At 45.9% G+C, this 19,528-nt stretch overlaps 1 protein-coding gene across 3 annotated transcripts in view; it reads left to right on the top strand.

Annotated features, from left to right (window-relative positions):
- Nucleotides 1-19,528, top strand: part of SORCS2 (sortilin related VPS10 domain containing receptor 2) — a 2,879,055-nt gene that overhangs the window by 2,797,541 nt on the left and 61,986 nt on the right. For all 3 annotated transcript variants that reach the window (XM_069632008.1, XM_069632006.1, XM_069632007.1), the window contains exons 23-24: nt 5,962-6,087; nt 7,349-7,448. In XM_069632008.1, the coding sequence (XP_069488109.1) occupies nt 5,962-6,087; nt 7,349-7,448 (226 nt within the window). The remainder of the gene's footprint in view (nt 1-5,961; nt 6,088-7,348; nt 7,449-19,528) is intronic.

Genomic DNA, 19,528 nt, shown 5'->3' on the forward strand with positions numbered 1-19,528 from the left:
AATATTCACTGCTCCCTCTCATCAGATTCTACCTGGTGAAAGTGGAACCTACCCTACTGTACAGACTGGACATTACACAGCTCGACCTAGGTCCTTACTTAAACACTCACCAATGTTTGATCTGAAAGTAGACCCTTTGACTGCCCAATTTAATCCCTAACTCTGTAATCTGTCATGGTTGGGTCTCACTTCATTATGCTACAGAGTCCTCTGGAGATAACCCTCCTTTTACGCAAAAACACTCAGGCCCCCACTGAACTCTCTCTACATTGACCTGAGGAGGATCATAGCTGTGAACTCATCAGAATCTCTTACTGGGTTTAAGATCAAGATGACCGATCTTTTCTATAAAATCCAATCTTCAGAAGAAGAATTGACCAATAGACCAGGAAAAACAAAAAATAAACTGTTTTCTATGGACTGGATAGAGACAGTTGAAGTTCTGAGATCTTATAAAACCAACAAGGAGTATTCTATGATTGCCAGGAAGAGAAACACGCTGACTCATTATGTTCATCCGTTTCCATGCAACAAACTTCAGACTTTCTACGTGGATTTCCGTTTAAATCCATTTTCTTCCCTGGAATGATTGGCAGGACGACCAAAATACACAGGTCGACGATTCAATTGCAGATTATGTAAGCAACAGTCTAGAAAGCCACAAATATTTCGTTTTGGATTTTTCTTTTTTTTTACAAAAGCCAGAACTTCAAATTTCAAAAGCGTAGTATGTGGGGACCTCTTTTGTTCAGCTGGTTTGTATTGGACCTGCTTAATGTGGGGTGAAAGTGTCTCCTTAATACTCGCTCTATGCAGATTCCTTGTAGAAATATCCATCCACATGTCTGATGATGGCAATGAGTGACATTGCTAACCGGACTGTCTTGGGCTTGTCCAACACAGGGTGACTTATGTTTTTAATATGGCTGAAATGTTTTTACTTGGTGACTGCAACCAAACTTAATTTTAATTCTAATCAATTACTGTCTGTCAGATTGTATTGTTATACTGATTTTCTTCTTTTTTTATATGTCATTGTGAAAGGATTACATTTTCAAAACATGACACAATTAAAAAACGGTGCCCTCTAGAATGGTCCTCAAATTGTTGCCAGTTATAATCTTTATATCTCTAACTCCCAGCAATTGCCTGCCTGGTAATCCCATATCACCACCATGACTGGAAAATATGACCACCGCTGTTCTGGGACAGAAGCATAGCACACGCTCATGTAGGCTTGTTCAGCATATAATACATACTTGAGTGGGCTTTACCCCACATCCTGAGGCCCACTATGCTGTAAGCCCTTACAAATATTTGTTAACATTGCATACTCTTCCAAAACATCAGGGAATACATATTTTTAATGATGTACTGGTGTTTTTTAAAGTACCATGAGTCACCTGTTTGCAGGGGGTTATTTTGCAGAATAAAGATGTTTTGATAAAAAAGATGTTCTAGACGCAATGCACATTATTTCAAAAATACTTCTTCAGTGGTAAAATACTGCTCTGCAATCCACTACTGCTCTGCTGCTGGTTGAATATCCACAATATTGCTTTCCACTATACCGCCAGTGTCATGAAATACCTGTGAATCACAGTCCACGGCAAATACGGCCTGCGATAAGAACCATCAGTGGCAGAAATACCCCAGAGGAACCACATTTTTCAGGATTTTTAGCAGCACTTTCAAGGTTCTATGCAGTAATGTTTTACGTATGGAGGTAATTTGGTGGTCAAATAATAACAGTATACACAGAAATGTAATGCCGAAGGAGGGTTGATTCCTCTGCAAGAAACGAAACACTTCCTGTATTTGTTATGTGGCACACAGGTTGTGTTGCGTCATCTGCTAATTAGTGAGGGTTTTCTAAGGACCATCGCAGAACTGATCTCATTCTCACTGTTCATTACCACCCTTTTAGATGCCATACTTTTTGCTGATTTTAACAGTATTTGACCCTTCTCGAACTAGGGTTAATCCACCATCTGTAGTATTTACCACACATTCTCAGTGGTATTATCATCACCGCTTCTGGAACGAAGGCCCAAACTTATATTAATCGCCAAAAAAGGATGTTTCCAAGGGAACACATGTTGGAACCCCACCTGGGCCTTTGTGATTCAGTGGGAAGGGTTGAGTATGATATTCTGCACGAGTTTCACACAAACACGCTGCATTTGTTGTAAAGAGAATCTACCCTGATAAGTATCACCACATACATCATTTCAAAATAACAACCTTAAAGCACCAGAAGGACAACCTGTAAGCAGCAAATCAACAGTTCATCCACCAGTTTAGCCACAGTGTATGCAACAGGGAAGGTGAGCCTTAAACCCTTCATTTATTTCAATATCTGCCCATTGCTTGATCAGTTACAAACCTTCATTGATTCCTTACTAGCCCCGTAGGAAGATGTCAGCCAATCAGGTTGCTCAGAACCTGAACTCAATCAAAGCCTGGGTTCTGAGCAAGCCATGCACTCCCCATGCTCATCTCCTCTATCCTGCCTAGCCCTCTGCCCCCCTTCAACTTTCCCCTCATCGCCCTCCACCAACTCAGTCTCCCTTTCAAGCCCTGTGCCCCTGCAGCAAAACCCCCATACCCTTACAAATCTTACCTGCTCCTTTGAGTTGCACAATTCCGGCTGCTTTGTCCACATCTTCGCCGACCATGGAAATGGAAGAAGCTCTCCACATGGTTCCTTGGCGGTCATCTTAGGTGATTATTTCTTATGTAAAACAATGGATCACACCCTTGCAACGTCCCATTATTTTGCATGAAGATATTGCTCATAGCACCCCGGCGAACCTGGTAAAAGAATTTCACTGCACGACACAGGACGTGAGCCTTTATGGTAGGATATTATTTGCTTAAGTAAAATGCATTTACAAAGACTTCAGGCATGCGACAGGGGCCATGCATAGCTCTAACACAGCTGCACAATGTTATGCATTTACAGATTAAACGCCTGAACCTTGCTTAAGTATATTTGCAAACACGTGACAACCCCGTTGTGCTTATATTTGAACTGTAAGGCAGGGTTGTGTGCATAATGTCCAACCCAGAATCACAGTGATTTGCATATTCGCCCAAACATCTGTGTTAGCCTTCCGTAAGCCCGACTCAGGTCTTTATCCTTGTTAGGTAGATTGGTTGTGTCCCATCAAATAGGGTATGACTGAGACCTATTAATTTGGAGCCTAGAACTGGGGTGGACCTCCTATGAAGCACTATATAAAAACAAAATGGGCCTCATTATAAGTTTGGCAGTAGCCATGCTGGTAAAACCGCCCGCTGCCGCCAAACCTCCGAAAAATTCTGCCACCCGTGAATGGCCAAATTACTGGGTCATTACGGCCCTGCTGGATCTGGTAATTGCCCTTTCTTGGGGATTCTGGAATGGAATGCTCCTCATTCCCATTTCAGCCCCAATAGGTCTCAATGGGAATGGGGAGGTCGGATGCACGGCACCATTCAGAATGGTGCCGGTGCATCGGACTTGCTCTGCTCGCGGGTGCCGGTACAGCCACCAGGTCAGTCCTGGCGGCCATAATGGCGCCCACGAGCAGAACTCTGAGTCAAGCTTACCAGTACTGTAGTTACCGGACCGCCAAAATTATAATGAGGCCCAATCTTATTGCTGTGCCCTGTTACCCCTGGGTTTGGTGCGCATTAGAAATAAATAAACAAACAAACAAACAAACAATGTCATTATTAGTGTGAATTTGCCACTCTTATACGTTATGTAATGATGGTTGATCCAGAAGTCCTTGCCGAAAAACATTATTAAAATGATACTTGGTGATGAGGTTGGGTTAACGTTGAAGCATCTGTATTGTAGATCTGATTAGCAAAGGTGAGTCCGAATCCCACAGGCAGATATCTAGGTATGTGGACTGGCCCAGGAGTGGAGCAATTGCCGCAGCTTAATCTTTCATGCCCGCTGGCTAGGCTTGCAACTGATCTGGATTGGTGGTCTCTTTTGAAACTCTCCTTGTTGGGTAAAGTCAACTGCATCAAGATGCGTGTGGTGCCAAGGATTAACAATCTCCTCTCCATGCTGCCGCGTAAAACGCAGAGTAACATATTTAAAGAGATTGATGCTCACGTGTAGACATTTTTGTAGGAAGGCACACCACCCAGGCTTGCTCTGTGAAACTACAATTACCACTGAAGCTGGGCGGTATGAATCTACCAAATTCTGCCGACTATCATCTGGATTTCTGTGCAAGACATTTATGTAGCACGATAAGGACTGATGTAGATTTATGGGCGCAAATGGAATTTAGTGACATATCAACAATGAACAGCAAGGAATCCCCTTACGGAATTTATGCTGGAATGCTGGTGTAACATATCACACGACTGGGCAGTGATCCGTTTGTGTTCCCTGGTGCGTCCATCTGGCTAAATCCTCAATTTATGATGAAGGTGAAGACTCTCTTATGGCCGTTCTGGTTCCTGGGAGGGATTTGTAATATCAAAGATGTGTTCATAGTGGATACCCTTTGCCTAGGTATGCAGGAATTTTGGCTTTTGAGATTGCACTTATGCTGAATACAGGCGACTGATGAGGGCCATTGCTGAGCGGCCCGATTGTTCGATACCGGCGAATCAATGGAGTGTGGCCTGGTCACAGTTGGAATTATGCAGGCATGCAGCCACCCGGCTTTGACATTGTACAACGCTCTGGCTTCTTCCTGCAAAGGTGATGCAGAACTTGCGCCCTCCTGGGACAGAGAATTGGGCAAGAATCTCGACCCTGGCTGCTTGAACAGATGGTTCGGCAACTTTCGCCTATCAAGTATGGATTGGGGTCTGAGAGCATCCCAGATTAAACTACTTTTCAGGATGTATTGGACTCCAGAACGAATACGAATGTTCAAGCAATGTCTGTCAGATGATGACCGATTCTGGAAATGCAAACAGGCGAAAGGGACATGAAGTCACCTGCTCTGGTTTTGTAACAAGACCGGGGACTTCTTGAGAGGAGTCTCAGAAAGACTGGGGGCCTCATCACGAGTTGGGCGGTAACGCCGGCGCTAATATCGCTGGTGCTATCTACCCTACCGCCAAACCCACTGGCGCTATTAGCGCCCGATCACGGGTTTGGCGGATTTGGAATTCCCCATTCCCCATTGAGCCCATTCGGGAATGCCCCATTCCCCATTGGGCTCAATGGGGAAATTTCGCGCTCATACCGCCGGAGGATTTCCTGCCGGTGGTATTAGCGTGAATTTTCGGCAGATTTCCCCCCAGCTCAGAGCTGGGGAGAAATCCGCCGAAGCCCTGATTTGGCGGACCCTTAAATCCGCTACTGCCGGAATTAAGGGTTACACCCAAACTCATGATGAGGCCCTGGGTCTTGTACTTGAGCAAGCCATTCCAATGAAAGCCTCATTGCTGATTCTTGGTGATGTTCATCCGGTAGAAAGTTTATCGCATGCAAACAAGGTTTGGCTGCTCCGAGATTGTATGTTGGCAAAGAGAAAGATTTTACATGCATGGAAATCTGCTAACCTTTTTTGCATTGATGACTGCGTAGAGGATCTCCTGACTCTTTCAACCTATGAGAACGCCATCTACAGGCTGAGAGGTGATCTTGACAAATGTAATGAGATCTAGGGACTGTTCCTAGATGTGTGTAGTTAATTGTAGTCATGGACTCTGCAAATCCCTGCCCTGCATCTGTTGTGTTTGTGGTTCTGATGTATACTAATTTGCTTTCAATTTTAAATTGATGTGGTTTCTCCCTTTCCCTCTTTTTTTGTCAACCTATTTTAGCCCTGTTTGACTGCTGTTGCTCTTAATATCTGCCTATCTCTTTTTGGGCTCTTTACTTGCTGTTATGCTTATGTGTTTTTTGACTGTTGTTGATGACTTGCTGACATTGTAATCTGTAAAATGAAGAGATAAATATTGAAGAATTGTCTTCTGAATGTCTTGTCACTGCAGGAAACAAATATCCCAGAAGAAACACTAGTGACCGTGGTTTATCCAGGACTGCCAACAACTGCTGACTTATATGTGCTTCCACCAACAAACAGGCCGAAGAGGAAGAGAAGTATAGTTAGCGATAAGGTAAGGCTTACAGTATTTTCCCTCTCTTCCAACTCCTTTTGCTGAGCCAGTGGAACACAAAGAAGTGAGAATGTGTGTTTCTTTTGAAAGAAAGCTTTTAGAAGAGCCTCTAATTTTGAGCATTAATTGGCAAAGAATAACGTAGGGCTAGGCGTGTTCTTATCACTTTGTTAACCATGTTTTAATGAGGGCCAAGTGACAGGTAATGTGCCATGTAAAGGGGTTAATGTGTCCGCAGCACTATTAAATTGTGCTTGAACGGGCCTGGTTAACTGACTTACTGTCAAACTCTTTTACCATTACCACTAGTTGGTCTTGCAAATGTACAATGGCATTACGAGTGGGGTAATGGTGGTGTTAGTCCTCATTATTGGAGTCTGTGGTGATTCTGGAGGATTTTGAGAGAGCAGTAATATCACCCCGATAAATCTTCAATCTTTTGGAGGAAAAGTGAAGGAGTTATCTCCAGCAACATGCTGTCGTAGAACTGATCATTCCATGACTGCCCAAAAAAGTGACCCCCAGACTTGCAATTAGACCCTATGTAACTAATGAGGAGACTGAAAGGACACTACATCAAATGTCTGAGGGAACAGCAATGAGTTATCCCAGGACACAAGGCTATGTATTCAGAAATGACAGTGTGGTCAGAGGGAAGTGAGGTACCAAGAGGACCATATGTAAATTAATGAGTTATGTCTATGGTAATAATTGCCCCATTGCATAAAATATACACCTTTGAAAGGAACTTGGGTCTGTCTGTGTAAGTATGTTTGGGATGTGCATTGGATTATTTGTTGCATTGCTGCGAAATGGAACATCTGTTGTTTTATTCAGGTCTTTGCAAGAGGAACACCAATACAGTATCATTGATAATAATGTACAGGACTGTGCAGTGTGAAAACCAGCATTACATAAAAATGCACACAGAATATATAAGACAGCACAGTATGACGGGAATGCTACACTTATTGTATAGCTATGTGACGTTGCAGTAAAGTAGCCTGTATTCTGGATGAAGGCTTTATCTCATCAAAGGCATGCTCGTTCACGTGTGTGACTAATCGGCATGCCTACTATATGGATTTTGATATCAATGAACATGTAAAATTCTTTCAATGTCGACTCGTCAAATATAAAAAAACAAAATTGAGAATTTGTGTGTATTGCTAACTTTTTGCAGCACTTAGTTTGTCTTTTATTCCGCCTTTTCTTCAGCAAAATGCAATTAACTCCTTTGCATTCTTTTTTTGAATTCCAGCGGATAACTACCATCAAACAAGTACTAAATGCCCAAAACATCAGTTTCTTTTTGAGAGGAGGATTTTGGGTATCAGTGACGTTAGCAGACTCAGACTCGGGTAAATTACACGTATTTGTGTTCTACTCATTCATGTAATGTCCAAAATAGAAGTTTTCAAAATACCTATATCATAATATACTACATTATGAGAGAAATGTATTGTTATTTATAATATTCTTTTTATACATTTAAGTGCCAGCCTACATATATGTTAAAGGTTTAAGCATCTCAAAAAGTGCTTTTCAAATGGAGAGTTCAATGTATTCAGAAGTAATGTCCAAAATAGAAGTTTTCAAAATACCTATATGATAATATGCTACATTATGAGAGAAATGTATTGTTATTTATAATATTATTTTTATACATTTAAGTGCCAACCTACATATATGTTAAAGGTTTATGCATCTCAAAAAGTGCTTTTCAAATGGAGAGTTCGATGTATTCAGAAGTAATGTCCAAAATAGAAGCTTTCAAAATACCTATATCATAATATGCTAAATTATGAGACAAATGTATTGTAATTTATAATATTATTATTATACATTTAAGAGCCAGCCTACATTTATGTTAAAGGTTTAAGCATCTCAAAAAGTGTTTTTCAAATGGGGAGTTCAACGTAATCGGAAGTACTGAGTCACTATCAATACACCTGCAATGTATTATGTCATTGCACTAGTGCATGACACAGTTAAGGTTAGGTGTCACTGTCTATGGCAGTAAATATATGTAGATCTTCTATACAAATTTTACAAAAATGTGAAGGAGATGTACATTTAGCACATGTACAATAATATATGTCTGAAACACATCAAATTCTGGACTGACTCTAATGTTATTATTCATAAGTATAGGAAATGTAAATTGTGTCCATATACAAAATGTACAACTCTCATATGCTTCATATATGTGTAAAAACTCACTTCAAAGTCAAAACTCACTTTACTGTTAGTTTTCATATGTTTTGAGGTGTACAGAACACGTGCATTTCATGCCTTTACATCAAACACTCATACACTACTATTAAGCGACAATTCACATCCAGATATTTACACAGCAAACACTCATATGCCTTATAACACACAGGCCCTCATTACGACCCTTGCGGAAAGCGACTGACCGGAGCGCCACAGCGTAAATAGCGTTTCCGCCATTGCACGAAGGAGCAAAGTGCGGCCCATTCCGACCCATCGGGCACGAGCACCACGCCACGGCGGAAGTGCAAAGTCCGCGATGGCGGAAATGACCCAAAAACGGCCCACACCGCCGCCGTACGGCGCCCTAGGTGCAATACCGCCACCCCTCTTAGCGGTCACCGCAGTGTGCGCCTACCGGAAAGTACGGTGACCGGAAATATACAGAAACGGAAGTTAAAACATGGGCCCGGAACGGGAAACATCCCGGCGTACACCTATAAAACCACTAAAACCACACAACCACCAAAATCACTACCCTGAAACACACCCCAACCCGTCACCCACCCTAGCGAAACCAAGACAAATGGGAAAAGTAGCGAAGAAAGCGTGCGACCGCAAGCGGCAGGTCCACTTCTCCCGCGAGGAACTCACCGTGCTAACAGAGACCCTCCAGGAGAATGCTGCCGTCGTCTTCTCCACGCAAATGACCAGAACGGCACTTGCAAACAAGAAGACCATATGGGCTCTGGTGGCACAGCGGGTAAGTGCGGTGGGGACCGCACCCCGCACCCCACAGCAATGCCGCAAGCGATGGGACGACCTGCGGATACGCGTCCGCAGCATACTCTCTGCCAACCGCAACATTGCCACAGCCACCGGGGGAGGTCCTGAATCACCCATCAAGTTGACCCCCTGGGAAGAAATCTGTGCCTCCACCATCGGAATGGAGAGCATAGAGGGAGTCGGAGGGATGGAGAAAGGAGTGCAGACATCCGAAGATTCAGGTAGGTGTACCAGATAAAACAATGCCAAATCCACACAGTCCATCCATGTGAAGTACCATGCGTCCACATAGTGCAACAGAAACACATGTCCAGGAGAACGGCCACACACATCGGCCTGATAGCGCACGTTAAAACCCACAATAAATACATAAATAATTAAAAACCCCTAATACACGCACTACACGTGCAGCAGGCACACCCTAACTGCAGGCTGCCAAACAACTGCACCCTCACTCCACACACAAATCAAAGCACCTCCAAGGACCCGACCCAAATCACCCTCAGGTACCACCCCAGAGCATGTGATACAATGCCATTCCAATTCCCACAGACCCATCATTAACCCTCGCCCTCCTTTACTCCACCACAGGGTCCGATCCAAACGACGAGCTACAGGACACCCCTACCAGCACACCTGCAAAGAGGGCCAAGACCAACGGCCAGAGACCCTCCACCTCAGCTGCACGCATCAAGACACGGCAGCAGCACAAATCAGGTGGCAGCACAGAGGAGGGAACATCAACAGGCACCCCAGCAGCCAGCATGCCCACAACACCACCACCACAGGTCCCCCCAATGGATGCCACAGAAGGCACTGCCTCTGGTGGCAGCAGCACCATAGGTGACACCCCATTGATGGCAGCATGCTCCGACACAGAAAACGGGGATGTCGAAGTCAGATCCATCCATGACCTGTCCCAATCCCCCTGTCTGTCCCATCCCGTACAACATGAGGATACCACGCAGGGGCACCCACAAGACAACGACTGGCCATCCCCCACAAGCCCTGTGGCAAGGCAACATGAGGACAACAGCCCCTCTGTGACACCCCCACAAATGGGCATGGCCCAGCAGAGGCAACAGTCCCTCGACAAGTTAATCGTGCAACAGCAGCAAATGGCCACGCTCCTCAAGGACCATGCCGATGAATGTGGGGGCACTAAGGCAGACATAGAAACATCAACTGAGACACTTAGGGCAGAAATGGAGAGAGGCACAGAGACGCTAAGGGCACAAATGGAGAGTAGCACCGAGAGCCTGAGAGTCCAAATGGAGAGAAGCACCGAGAGCCTGAGGGGGGAACTGCATGCGACGTCCAAAGACGTATGTGCCGAACTTGCCGCAGTGCGCCGTGTGCTCACTGAGCTCTCGCAAACCCTTAGGGACATGCATGGACGTGAGCAGGCAGACACATCATCCGTTGCAAGTTCCGTCCAGGGCAGCCCCCAACGTAGATCTGGAAGGAACCTGCGCTCCACAGGCAGGGGTGCCCCTGATACCCGCAGAGGGGGCTTGCAATAGCGACAGCCCACTGACAATGAGCATCTTTGGACACTGGGGTTCGGGGGGGAGGTAGGAGGGTGGAGGGGGTGTGTTGGGCTCACTTGGGTGGCGGGTCGATAGGGTGTTCAACATGACATCACATATGCCATATAAAGTGCACGATCAACCAATGAGATGTGTGGACATTGATTTTTGTGTACTAGGCCATCATAGGCGTACAGTCCATATTGTGCATGTCCCAGACACGCACAGTGCCACGAGTCCCGTGTCCATGTATCAGCCACCAGGCGTGAGTGCTAGAAGCATACATCAATGAGATGCTGACGAATGTCACGGGCCTCCGGTGCCTCGCAGACTCCATGAGGTGCTGCCACATCCCCACCCTCATCATGACCATCATCAGGTGCTTGCAGTTCTGCGTCAGGGGGCATGGGCACATTTCTACGTACGCACATGTTGTGGAGCATGACACATGCCATCACCATCTTTGCAACCTTCTCATGGCGGTACAGGAGTGCCCCGCCAGACCTGCTGAGGCAGCGGAAACGAGTCTTCAGTAGGCCGAATGCCTGTTCAATGACTACACGGGTACGTGAGTGGGCATGGTTGTAGTCCTCCTCATGCTGGTCCCGTGGGTTCCGGACTGGTGTGAGGAGCCATCTCTTCAGTGGATATCCAGCATCACCTGTATGTGGACGAGAAACCTATGATGTGGAATGCCATTGATACGTACGCACACCCCCCCCCCCTTCCTGCCAGGTCATTGCCAAATCACATTCCCCACATAATCATGCATGTAATGAGACTCACCGAGTAGCCAGGATCTGTTCCCTGCGTGTCGCTCCATGTAGCGTGGTATTGTAGAGTTCCTCAAGACCATAGAATCATGGGTAGATCCAGGGAATCGGGCACAACAATGTGTAATGATCCTGTTGGAGTCACACACCATTTGTACATTCAGGGAATGAAATTGTTTTCTGTTGCGGTACTGGGCCTCCATTGCATGTGGGACGACCAATTCCACATGGGTGCAGTCGATGGCACCAATGCAACCCGGTATGCCGGCAAGTGCATGGAATCCCACTTTTGTGTTGGTAATTTCCTGCTCCGAGCGTGGTAGAGAGATGTAGTCGTCTGCGTGCTGCAGGAGGGCATCGAGCACTTGCAATAGTGTCCGTGAGAACAGTGGCTGAGAAATGCCATGCAACTGTCCGACTGTGTGCTGGTAGGTGCCTGTGGCCAGGAAGTGGAGTACAGACACCACCTTCAGTAGGGGTGGGATGGCGGTTGGGCTATCTATCATGCTGACAAGGTCAGCCTGTGTCATGTCCACAATGGCGGCTATGGTGTCCCGGTCCAGACGGTAGAGGGTGTGGATCTGCTCATCAGTGAGGTCGAACGGATGTGCTCGGAGGCGTGGGATTGCGGGCTGCCTGCGTGGTGGTAGTGGCTGTGCTGGCGGCCCTTGCTGGCCCTGCCTTGCCCTCCTCCTCCTCCTGCGTCTCCTTCGTGCGGCCGGTTGCAGTTGGTGTTCGTCTTCTTCTTGGAGTTGGAGTAGTTGCAGTGCTATCATGTCCCCCAGGGCCAACATCGCGAGTCCTGCCGGTAGCATTTCGGTGTGGTTGTGGGAGGAGACTGGCTGTGCAATTTATGTGTTTTCAGGCTGTATGGCCTCCACCTGTGGTGATTAATTCCACCTGTGCAAGCTGCTCTCCCCTTTGGCCGAGCACGTCCCGCGCACAACGCTGCAAATCTGGGAATGGCATCTTGCTATTGCAATCATGTATTTGTACCCGATGGCCGTGTAACATTGGTTGACATGTTCATTCTGCTGTGGTCCCATTGTTGCACATACTATCTGTGCAGTCGCGAACAGACTTGTGAAGGGTCAGTGGAACGTAGTACTCGAGTAACGGTGGGCCCTCATGCATCACTTTACCGAGTTGCAATGACGGCCGGGGCGTCCCATTTGTGGGTGAAGGCAGTTGACATTTTCACACACAGCCGCACTCGATGGAATAATTAGTGATTTCAAACGGCCACAGATGCCTTTTCGGCGTGATGTTGCAAATGTGGAATTCCAAGGGCGGCGCTTTCGGTTTCCAGCTAGCGGCGAGGAGATGCCCACAGGTCTGATTGCAAATATAACGTTCTGTTGTTCAATGTCCTTGAGACAGGGCCCATGGCGAGGGAGCAATGATTGATATGAATAGTTTGGGATGCGCAATTGCTACGTGGGCGATGAGGCCGGCCGTTCCCAGATACATGTTACTTCACAACACCGGAATTACGGGCTGGGGCACTGTGGATTTTGCAGGCTGCATAACGCACAGACTCAATGGATGTTTCTAATGTTATGTGAGTAATTATTCAGGCGTTTTGATTCCGGGATGAGGGAATGATGAATGGATGCATGGGCAGGTGATTTGATACAGAGTTTGCCATGTACAGGGCTTCTTGGGATCTATCCGCCTCCCCTACGCTATGTGATGCAGGGCTGCCATGGTGGGACCATCGTCTATCTGGCCTTGTTGAGCCCTCCCTGTCTCGACACGCCCTCAGACACTTGTGTCCATGCACATTAACATTCCCATCTGATGGATTCTGTTTTGACAGACGCATGCACAGGTACACTCGTTTGTGATGGTGTTTGCACCTCGATATAGATGGTTAGGAGTCGCAAGTGGTTTTGGGGTGGTGATGATCCTTTGGAGTGGGCTAGCATGCATATGGCTGTGGATTTCGTGTGATCATTGAAGTGAGTTGTTGGAATGTAGTTCTGATGGCCATTCTGTTCTTTTTCTTTTCTTTTGGTTGACAGGTATCTCCTCCCCTTTTGCCACTGCCATCTGTATGCCACTCCTGCAGATGGGTTTTACTCCCGACACCTGCTGCTTCGTGTTAATCAGTGGAGCAGCATTACGATCTTATGGGACGATCGCCAATGGCCCACATGCCCTTACGCTGTACTGGTGGCTCGGAGCAACATTTCGGCCTTTCGGCTGGACTAGTGCCTCCCCATTGGGACGGCCCTGCGGTTCTGTGCGCTTCCATGTTGCCTTTTCGTACGTGAATGTGGCTCTGTGTACCATGAGGGAACAGGACGACACACAAGTAGTGGCTGGTCATTTCTTGCGGATGCAGCCCACAATGGTGATTGGTGTTTAGGAGTTCATGGCCTGATGGCTGTATGGGCTTGGTGACTTTGATGTGCATTAAATTTCTATTCTGATTTGGCCCGTGTAGCGTTTTTCTTTGCAAGTGATGTGGCATATGCCTATTTGGGGGGCGATGTATTGTGAGGAGATCTGCATTGGGTTCCAGCTTCGGAGTTTAGTTGCGTGGTACTGTACTGGGCGCGTTTGCCTACTAAGCCCGTGAGGTCAGGGATGGGGGCTGCCAATATGACAGTTTGAATGTTGTCATGCTCAGGGGCGGGGGATTGGGTTTTGTGTAACAGATGCCGGTCAGCCAGGTGGACTGGTGGAATGATGTGATTCTCGGAATATGACTGGTCACAGGTGCCTGTGTTTGCGTGCGTTTCTTGGTGGGGGACTGTGGTCATGTCCATTGGGATGGCTTCTGTGTTCGTGCCATCTGTGCCCTGCAGCTCCCATTGGCCCCTCTTGTGTTTCTTTTGTTCGTTGCCTTGCATGGGTGACTTGTACATTTCAATGGTTGCATTGTGGCTTCATTGCACCTACGGGGAGTTGTACTTTGTGGGCAGGGAGCGGTGTACAGGCACTCAGTGGGGCCGTTTACGGTTGATTCGCGATGCCGTACTTCTCACCATGGCGGAATGGTACATTACGCCATGCCTGATGGCGTTAGGTACATGTCCGCTAGGGTCGGAATTGGCGTACCGTTGCGCCATGGTGGTGTTTGCGGTTTGGCATGGCGCGCGCGCGCGTGCTTGGTGCAGTTAGCGTTGGCGTTCACTACGGTGTCGCTAATGGCTTCGTACTTTGCGGTGACGGGTCATAGTCGCACCGAGCGCTATTCGATGGCGGTATTGCATTTCCGCCATCGTTTTCCGATTTCCGCCAGGGTCGTAATGAGGGCCACAGTCTTAAGACACATGCTCTTGTGACAAACACACTTACAACATAAACACACGTATGTGTCAAACCTTTAAGATACACGCTCTTATGAAACACACTCTTATGACACATGCAATTACAACAAATGCTATTACAACAAACACACTTACAACATAAACACACGTATGTGTCAAACTTTTAAGATACATGCTCTTATGAAACACACTCTTATGACACATGCAATTACAACAAATGCTATTACAACAAATACTCTTACAACACACACTCTAACACCACATGCTCTTACAGCACACATACCTACGGCACATGCTCTTGCAACACACGCTATTACTACACACTCTCACAGCCAATGTACATCTTCTACACGGACTGTGCCGTACATGTAGGACATGTACATTTCGTACAATGTACTCTAATATACGTATGAGAACCCACATTAAAGTCAGGACTCCTTGACAATTGACAGTGTCCTGGCCTCCAGACAGGACCCTCCTTGGCAGCCTCCTTCTTAGCAGGATTTCTCCCCTCTCAGGCCTGTCTCTCCCGGCCCGGTATCTCTCCTGTCGGTCTCTTCTTTCTTGCTAGTGGCTCCACCTTTTATGCACCTGTGATTGGTTAACAGGTATGGCGGTGCGAGCCCTCTAGTTCAATTGCTTGACTCCAAATACATTTGTTTGTGGGACATGCCTGACCCTTGCAATAGTTTCGAGGCATCTTCCTTGTCCCAGTACTAGACTGAGGGGAAATAAGAGGAAACAACTGGCAACGACCTATAACTGGGCCGTAAAGCATGGTTTCTTCAGTTACTAGAGAAATCACAGTGCAAAAAAAAGTTTGGCGTGTTAATGATTTTGGTCATGGAGATCTTGTTGAAACTTTGCCAAATTCAAACTTTACCAATGAATAAAATGCTTTGCTTGGAAATTATTTGGCTCATGACAACATTGTTGAAATGTTGCCAAATGTTAATAGTAGGAGGAGGGTAGTGTTTGCTATCACAATGGAATGGGGGATACCATGCCTCACCTAAAGACATACTCTACCCACTCCCCAAAGACCCTCCACCCAGGTGATCCTCCCTCGCATATCCACCTTCAGGGTCAGGATCCAAATGCAATTGTCTTTCCCTGGCCACCTAAGAAGATGATCCAAAGGGGAGTAGATGAAACATACTTTTCATTGTCAATATTCACATGTATGTAACATGTATATGAGAAGTTGTCCCAGGAGGATAGCTCAGCGGCAACATGTGCGCCTTGGAAGCAAGACGGCACGAAGCAACATAGATTCAATCCCCGGGTCTGCGCTTAGAACCCTCTGGGTGTTTAAGCGCGTTATAAATACGCAACTAAGACCAAAAAAACTATTATGCAACTAAAAAACAAACAATTCCTGTAACAGCGTCTCGATGCCCGCGGGCTGTGTGAGTGCTTTAAAAATGTAAAATAAATAAATAAAAATGTAAAGTGTGTACATACACAAAATATAAATGGTATGGCTCATATGCCATGCTCTCATGCACACTACATACACTTATATAAGGTTATACTTATGTAGGTTATATAACATACACTCATACGCTATACGTCATACACCCCACAAAAAGGAAATTCAATATTTTTATAAAGCTTTTGAAATAAATGGTTAAGGTTATTCTAACAAAAAGTAAAGTCCAGAAGAGTGGGGAAAACGGCATTAAGGTGCCAATACTCACTGCAAATTCGACCATGAAGCATTGCATTTGATGAGAACTAGATTGAGATCTGGCCTAGGTATGCATTGAAAATTGAAGTAGACAATTTCAAATAATTGGGCCCTAACGCATGGTTTCTTCAGGTGCTAGAGAAATCACAGTGCAAAAAAAACGTTGGTGTGTTAATGATTTTGGTCATGGAGATCTTGTTGAAACTTGGCCCAATTCAAACTTTTAAATTCAAACTTTACCAATGCATAAAATCCTTTGCTTGCCAATGATTTGGCTCATGAAAACATTGTTGACATTTTGCCAAATTTAAATAGTAAGTCTTCTTAATGAATGGAATGGGTGGCCAAGAGCAAAGCAATGTGGGCATGCTGGTCTGAGGTAGCACTCTGCAACCCACTGGTACTTAGATCCAAGTGATCATGTACTGCTGACACTGCAGCTGCAGAGTCAGTGATCTCAGGAGGCAATTCTAGGTGAATATTACAGTATGATGTGTGCCTATGACTGAACAAAAGTGTGGTTAATAGGAGCGTGCCGTTCCCAAATATCTGGCAGTGTGGGAGGAGCCGGGTTCACCTCACTTTGACTTGGTGCTCTGGAGGTGTTTATGGGCACTATATTTTGCTCCTTGCGCCTGCTGTTTAGCTTGTCTATTCTTTCAGAAACATTATTGGGGGTCATTATGACTGTGGAGGTAGCCGTGCCGGTAAATACAGGCACAGCTGCAGCCGGATGTCATGAATTTACCTGCACCCAGCAATGGGGACTTACCAGGGCATTACAGCCACGGCATTCCCAGTAAATCCCCATTGCCAGGTGCCGGTAATTATTACTCCCCATTGCCATTTGAGTCCCATTGGACTCAATGGAATGGGGAGGTCGGATGCACCGGCACCATTCACGAATGGTGCCGGTGAATCCGTCGCGTTCTGCGAGCGGGTGCCGTTCCGCCTGCCAGGTCAGACCTGGCTGGCTGAAAACACCCGCTCGCCGAACTCGTAGTTTGCCGGTCTGGAACCGTACCGTTTTTTCCGGACTGGCAACATCGTAATAAGGCCCATTGTATTTTGCCGCTTCGCCTCGCGTTATTGTTGATGTAGTGCTTTAGCAACTCAGAAAACTACATTTCCCAGGACACCCTGTGTTACTATCTGTTCCCCTTAGCACGTTAGCAATGGCGCATAGGCAAACCGGTTTTCACTTGATATATAAAGCCAGCTTTTCTTACCGGTCATTTTTCCATAAACTACATTACACTCCTTGCACCTGCTGTTTAGCTTACCTGTTCTTTCGGATACTTTGTATTTTGTAGCTTCACCTCACATTATCGTTGATGTAGTACATTAGCAACTCAGGAAACTTCATTTTCCAGGCCCCCCTGTGTTACTATCTGTTCCCCAGAGGCGCGTTATCACTGGCGCTTTGGCAAACCAGTTTTAGCTGCTTATATAAAGCCATCATTTCTTGCCGGTCGTTTTTCCATAAACTACATTGCACTCCTTGCGCCTACTGTTTGGCGTGCCTATTCTTTCGGAAACATTGTATTTTGTAGCTACACCTCGCATTATCGTTGATGTAGTGCATTAGCAATTCAAGAAACTACATTTCGCAGGCCCCCCTGAGTGGGTATACCCACCCCAGCTCAGAGTTAAAGCAGGTTTAAAGTCCCTTAATTACTGCCCTTCCTACTCTTATAAATTGTTCTGAAAAAACTGCTCACAAAAACATTGGGCCTCATTACAACCCTGGCGTTAAGAGGTTAACGGCGCCATAAAAGGCTGCGGCGCCGTTAAACCCTTAACGCCAGATTCACACTTTAACGCCTGCTTTTTGCAGGCGTTAAAGTCCAAGGCGCTAAGCGACCTTGGTGCTAATTACGGGACCGTAAGTTACGGTCCCGTAATTAGCGCCTTCCCCATCCCCATTGAGCCCTATGGGGCAAAAATGGGAATGGGGAAGGGGCAATGGTGAATGGGGATTTACCGCCCGCCAACCTTGGAATGGGGCGGTAAATCCCCCATCCACCATGGCGGAATCCGGCATGGACCATGGTGCTAATAACACCATGGTCCAACGCCAGGGTTGTAATGAGGCCCATTGTGACTTCCTATTCAGAATCTGTTAAAACATTGCAATTTAGCAATATTGACCCTCATTAGACCATTTCCTAGAAAGTCTACTACTCATAATAACAAACTTGGGTGAGCTACTTTATTCACGACAAGTAGCCCACACCTAATAGCTGTGTAATTGAGCACAATACTGGAAATCCTGACAAGAATATTGATTTATACACTGATCTGTTAGTACTATAAGTGGCTGAAATGAATTTCTCCACCTCAAGGAAACATTCCAGGATCCGCATTTTACCATTGCCCTTCGTAACACACTTTCTATCAATAAACTTGGACTGGAGATTGCGGACTATCTCACCACACACAACTAGATATATTTGCTATTACTGAGACCTGGCTCTATGAAGCAGCCTCATCTGCTGCCTCTCAAGCACTTCCCTCTGGCTACAAAATGTTCAGATCTGATAGACTTGGGCAGAGAGGTGGAGGTGTTTCCCAGATTGCAAAAGACCATCTGGACTTCCACTCTGTCAATATAGAGAATATTGAAGGTTGTGAAATCTTACTAATTTAGCTGAGAGTTAACCATAACATCACTGAGTTGTGTTGTTTTATATAAATCCTGCAACAACATGCTGCAGTTTGAGGAGCTTTTTCTGCCCCTTCTCAATTATATTACTAGACCTCTCTACCCTGTGATTGTGCTAGGTGATTTTAACCTTTGGGCAGAAAAGAAGGAGGATGCCCATGCATCCCTTGAAACTATTGGCTATACGCAATCATTAAAAGACCAGAATCAGAGACGGACATACATTAGATTGGGTATTGACACATAAGATTTCTATTCCTCCCATTACCATGTCCATTTGTCTATGGTCTGACCATGCAATAGTTATGTTCTCCACATTCATACCCTCTAAACTCCATTTGGAAAGCTCCTTGAGCTTATCCAAAGAAGACTACAAACTTTAAGCACATTAGGCATCCTGCTTTTTTAGCATCTCTCACCTCCGAACTATAGACACTGGAACATCTCAATGACCCTCTCTTGTGGTATCACATCTTCTGCAATCTATCATGACTATGATCAACCAC

Source organism: Ambystoma mexicanum, chromosome 6q, assembly GCF_040938575.1.
Source record: "Ambystoma mexicanum isolate Mex_15411 chromosome 6q, UKY_AmexF1_1, whole genome shotgun sequence".
NCBI lineage: Eukaryota > Metazoa > Chordata > Amphibia > Caudata > Ambystomatidae > Ambystoma > Ambystoma mexicanum.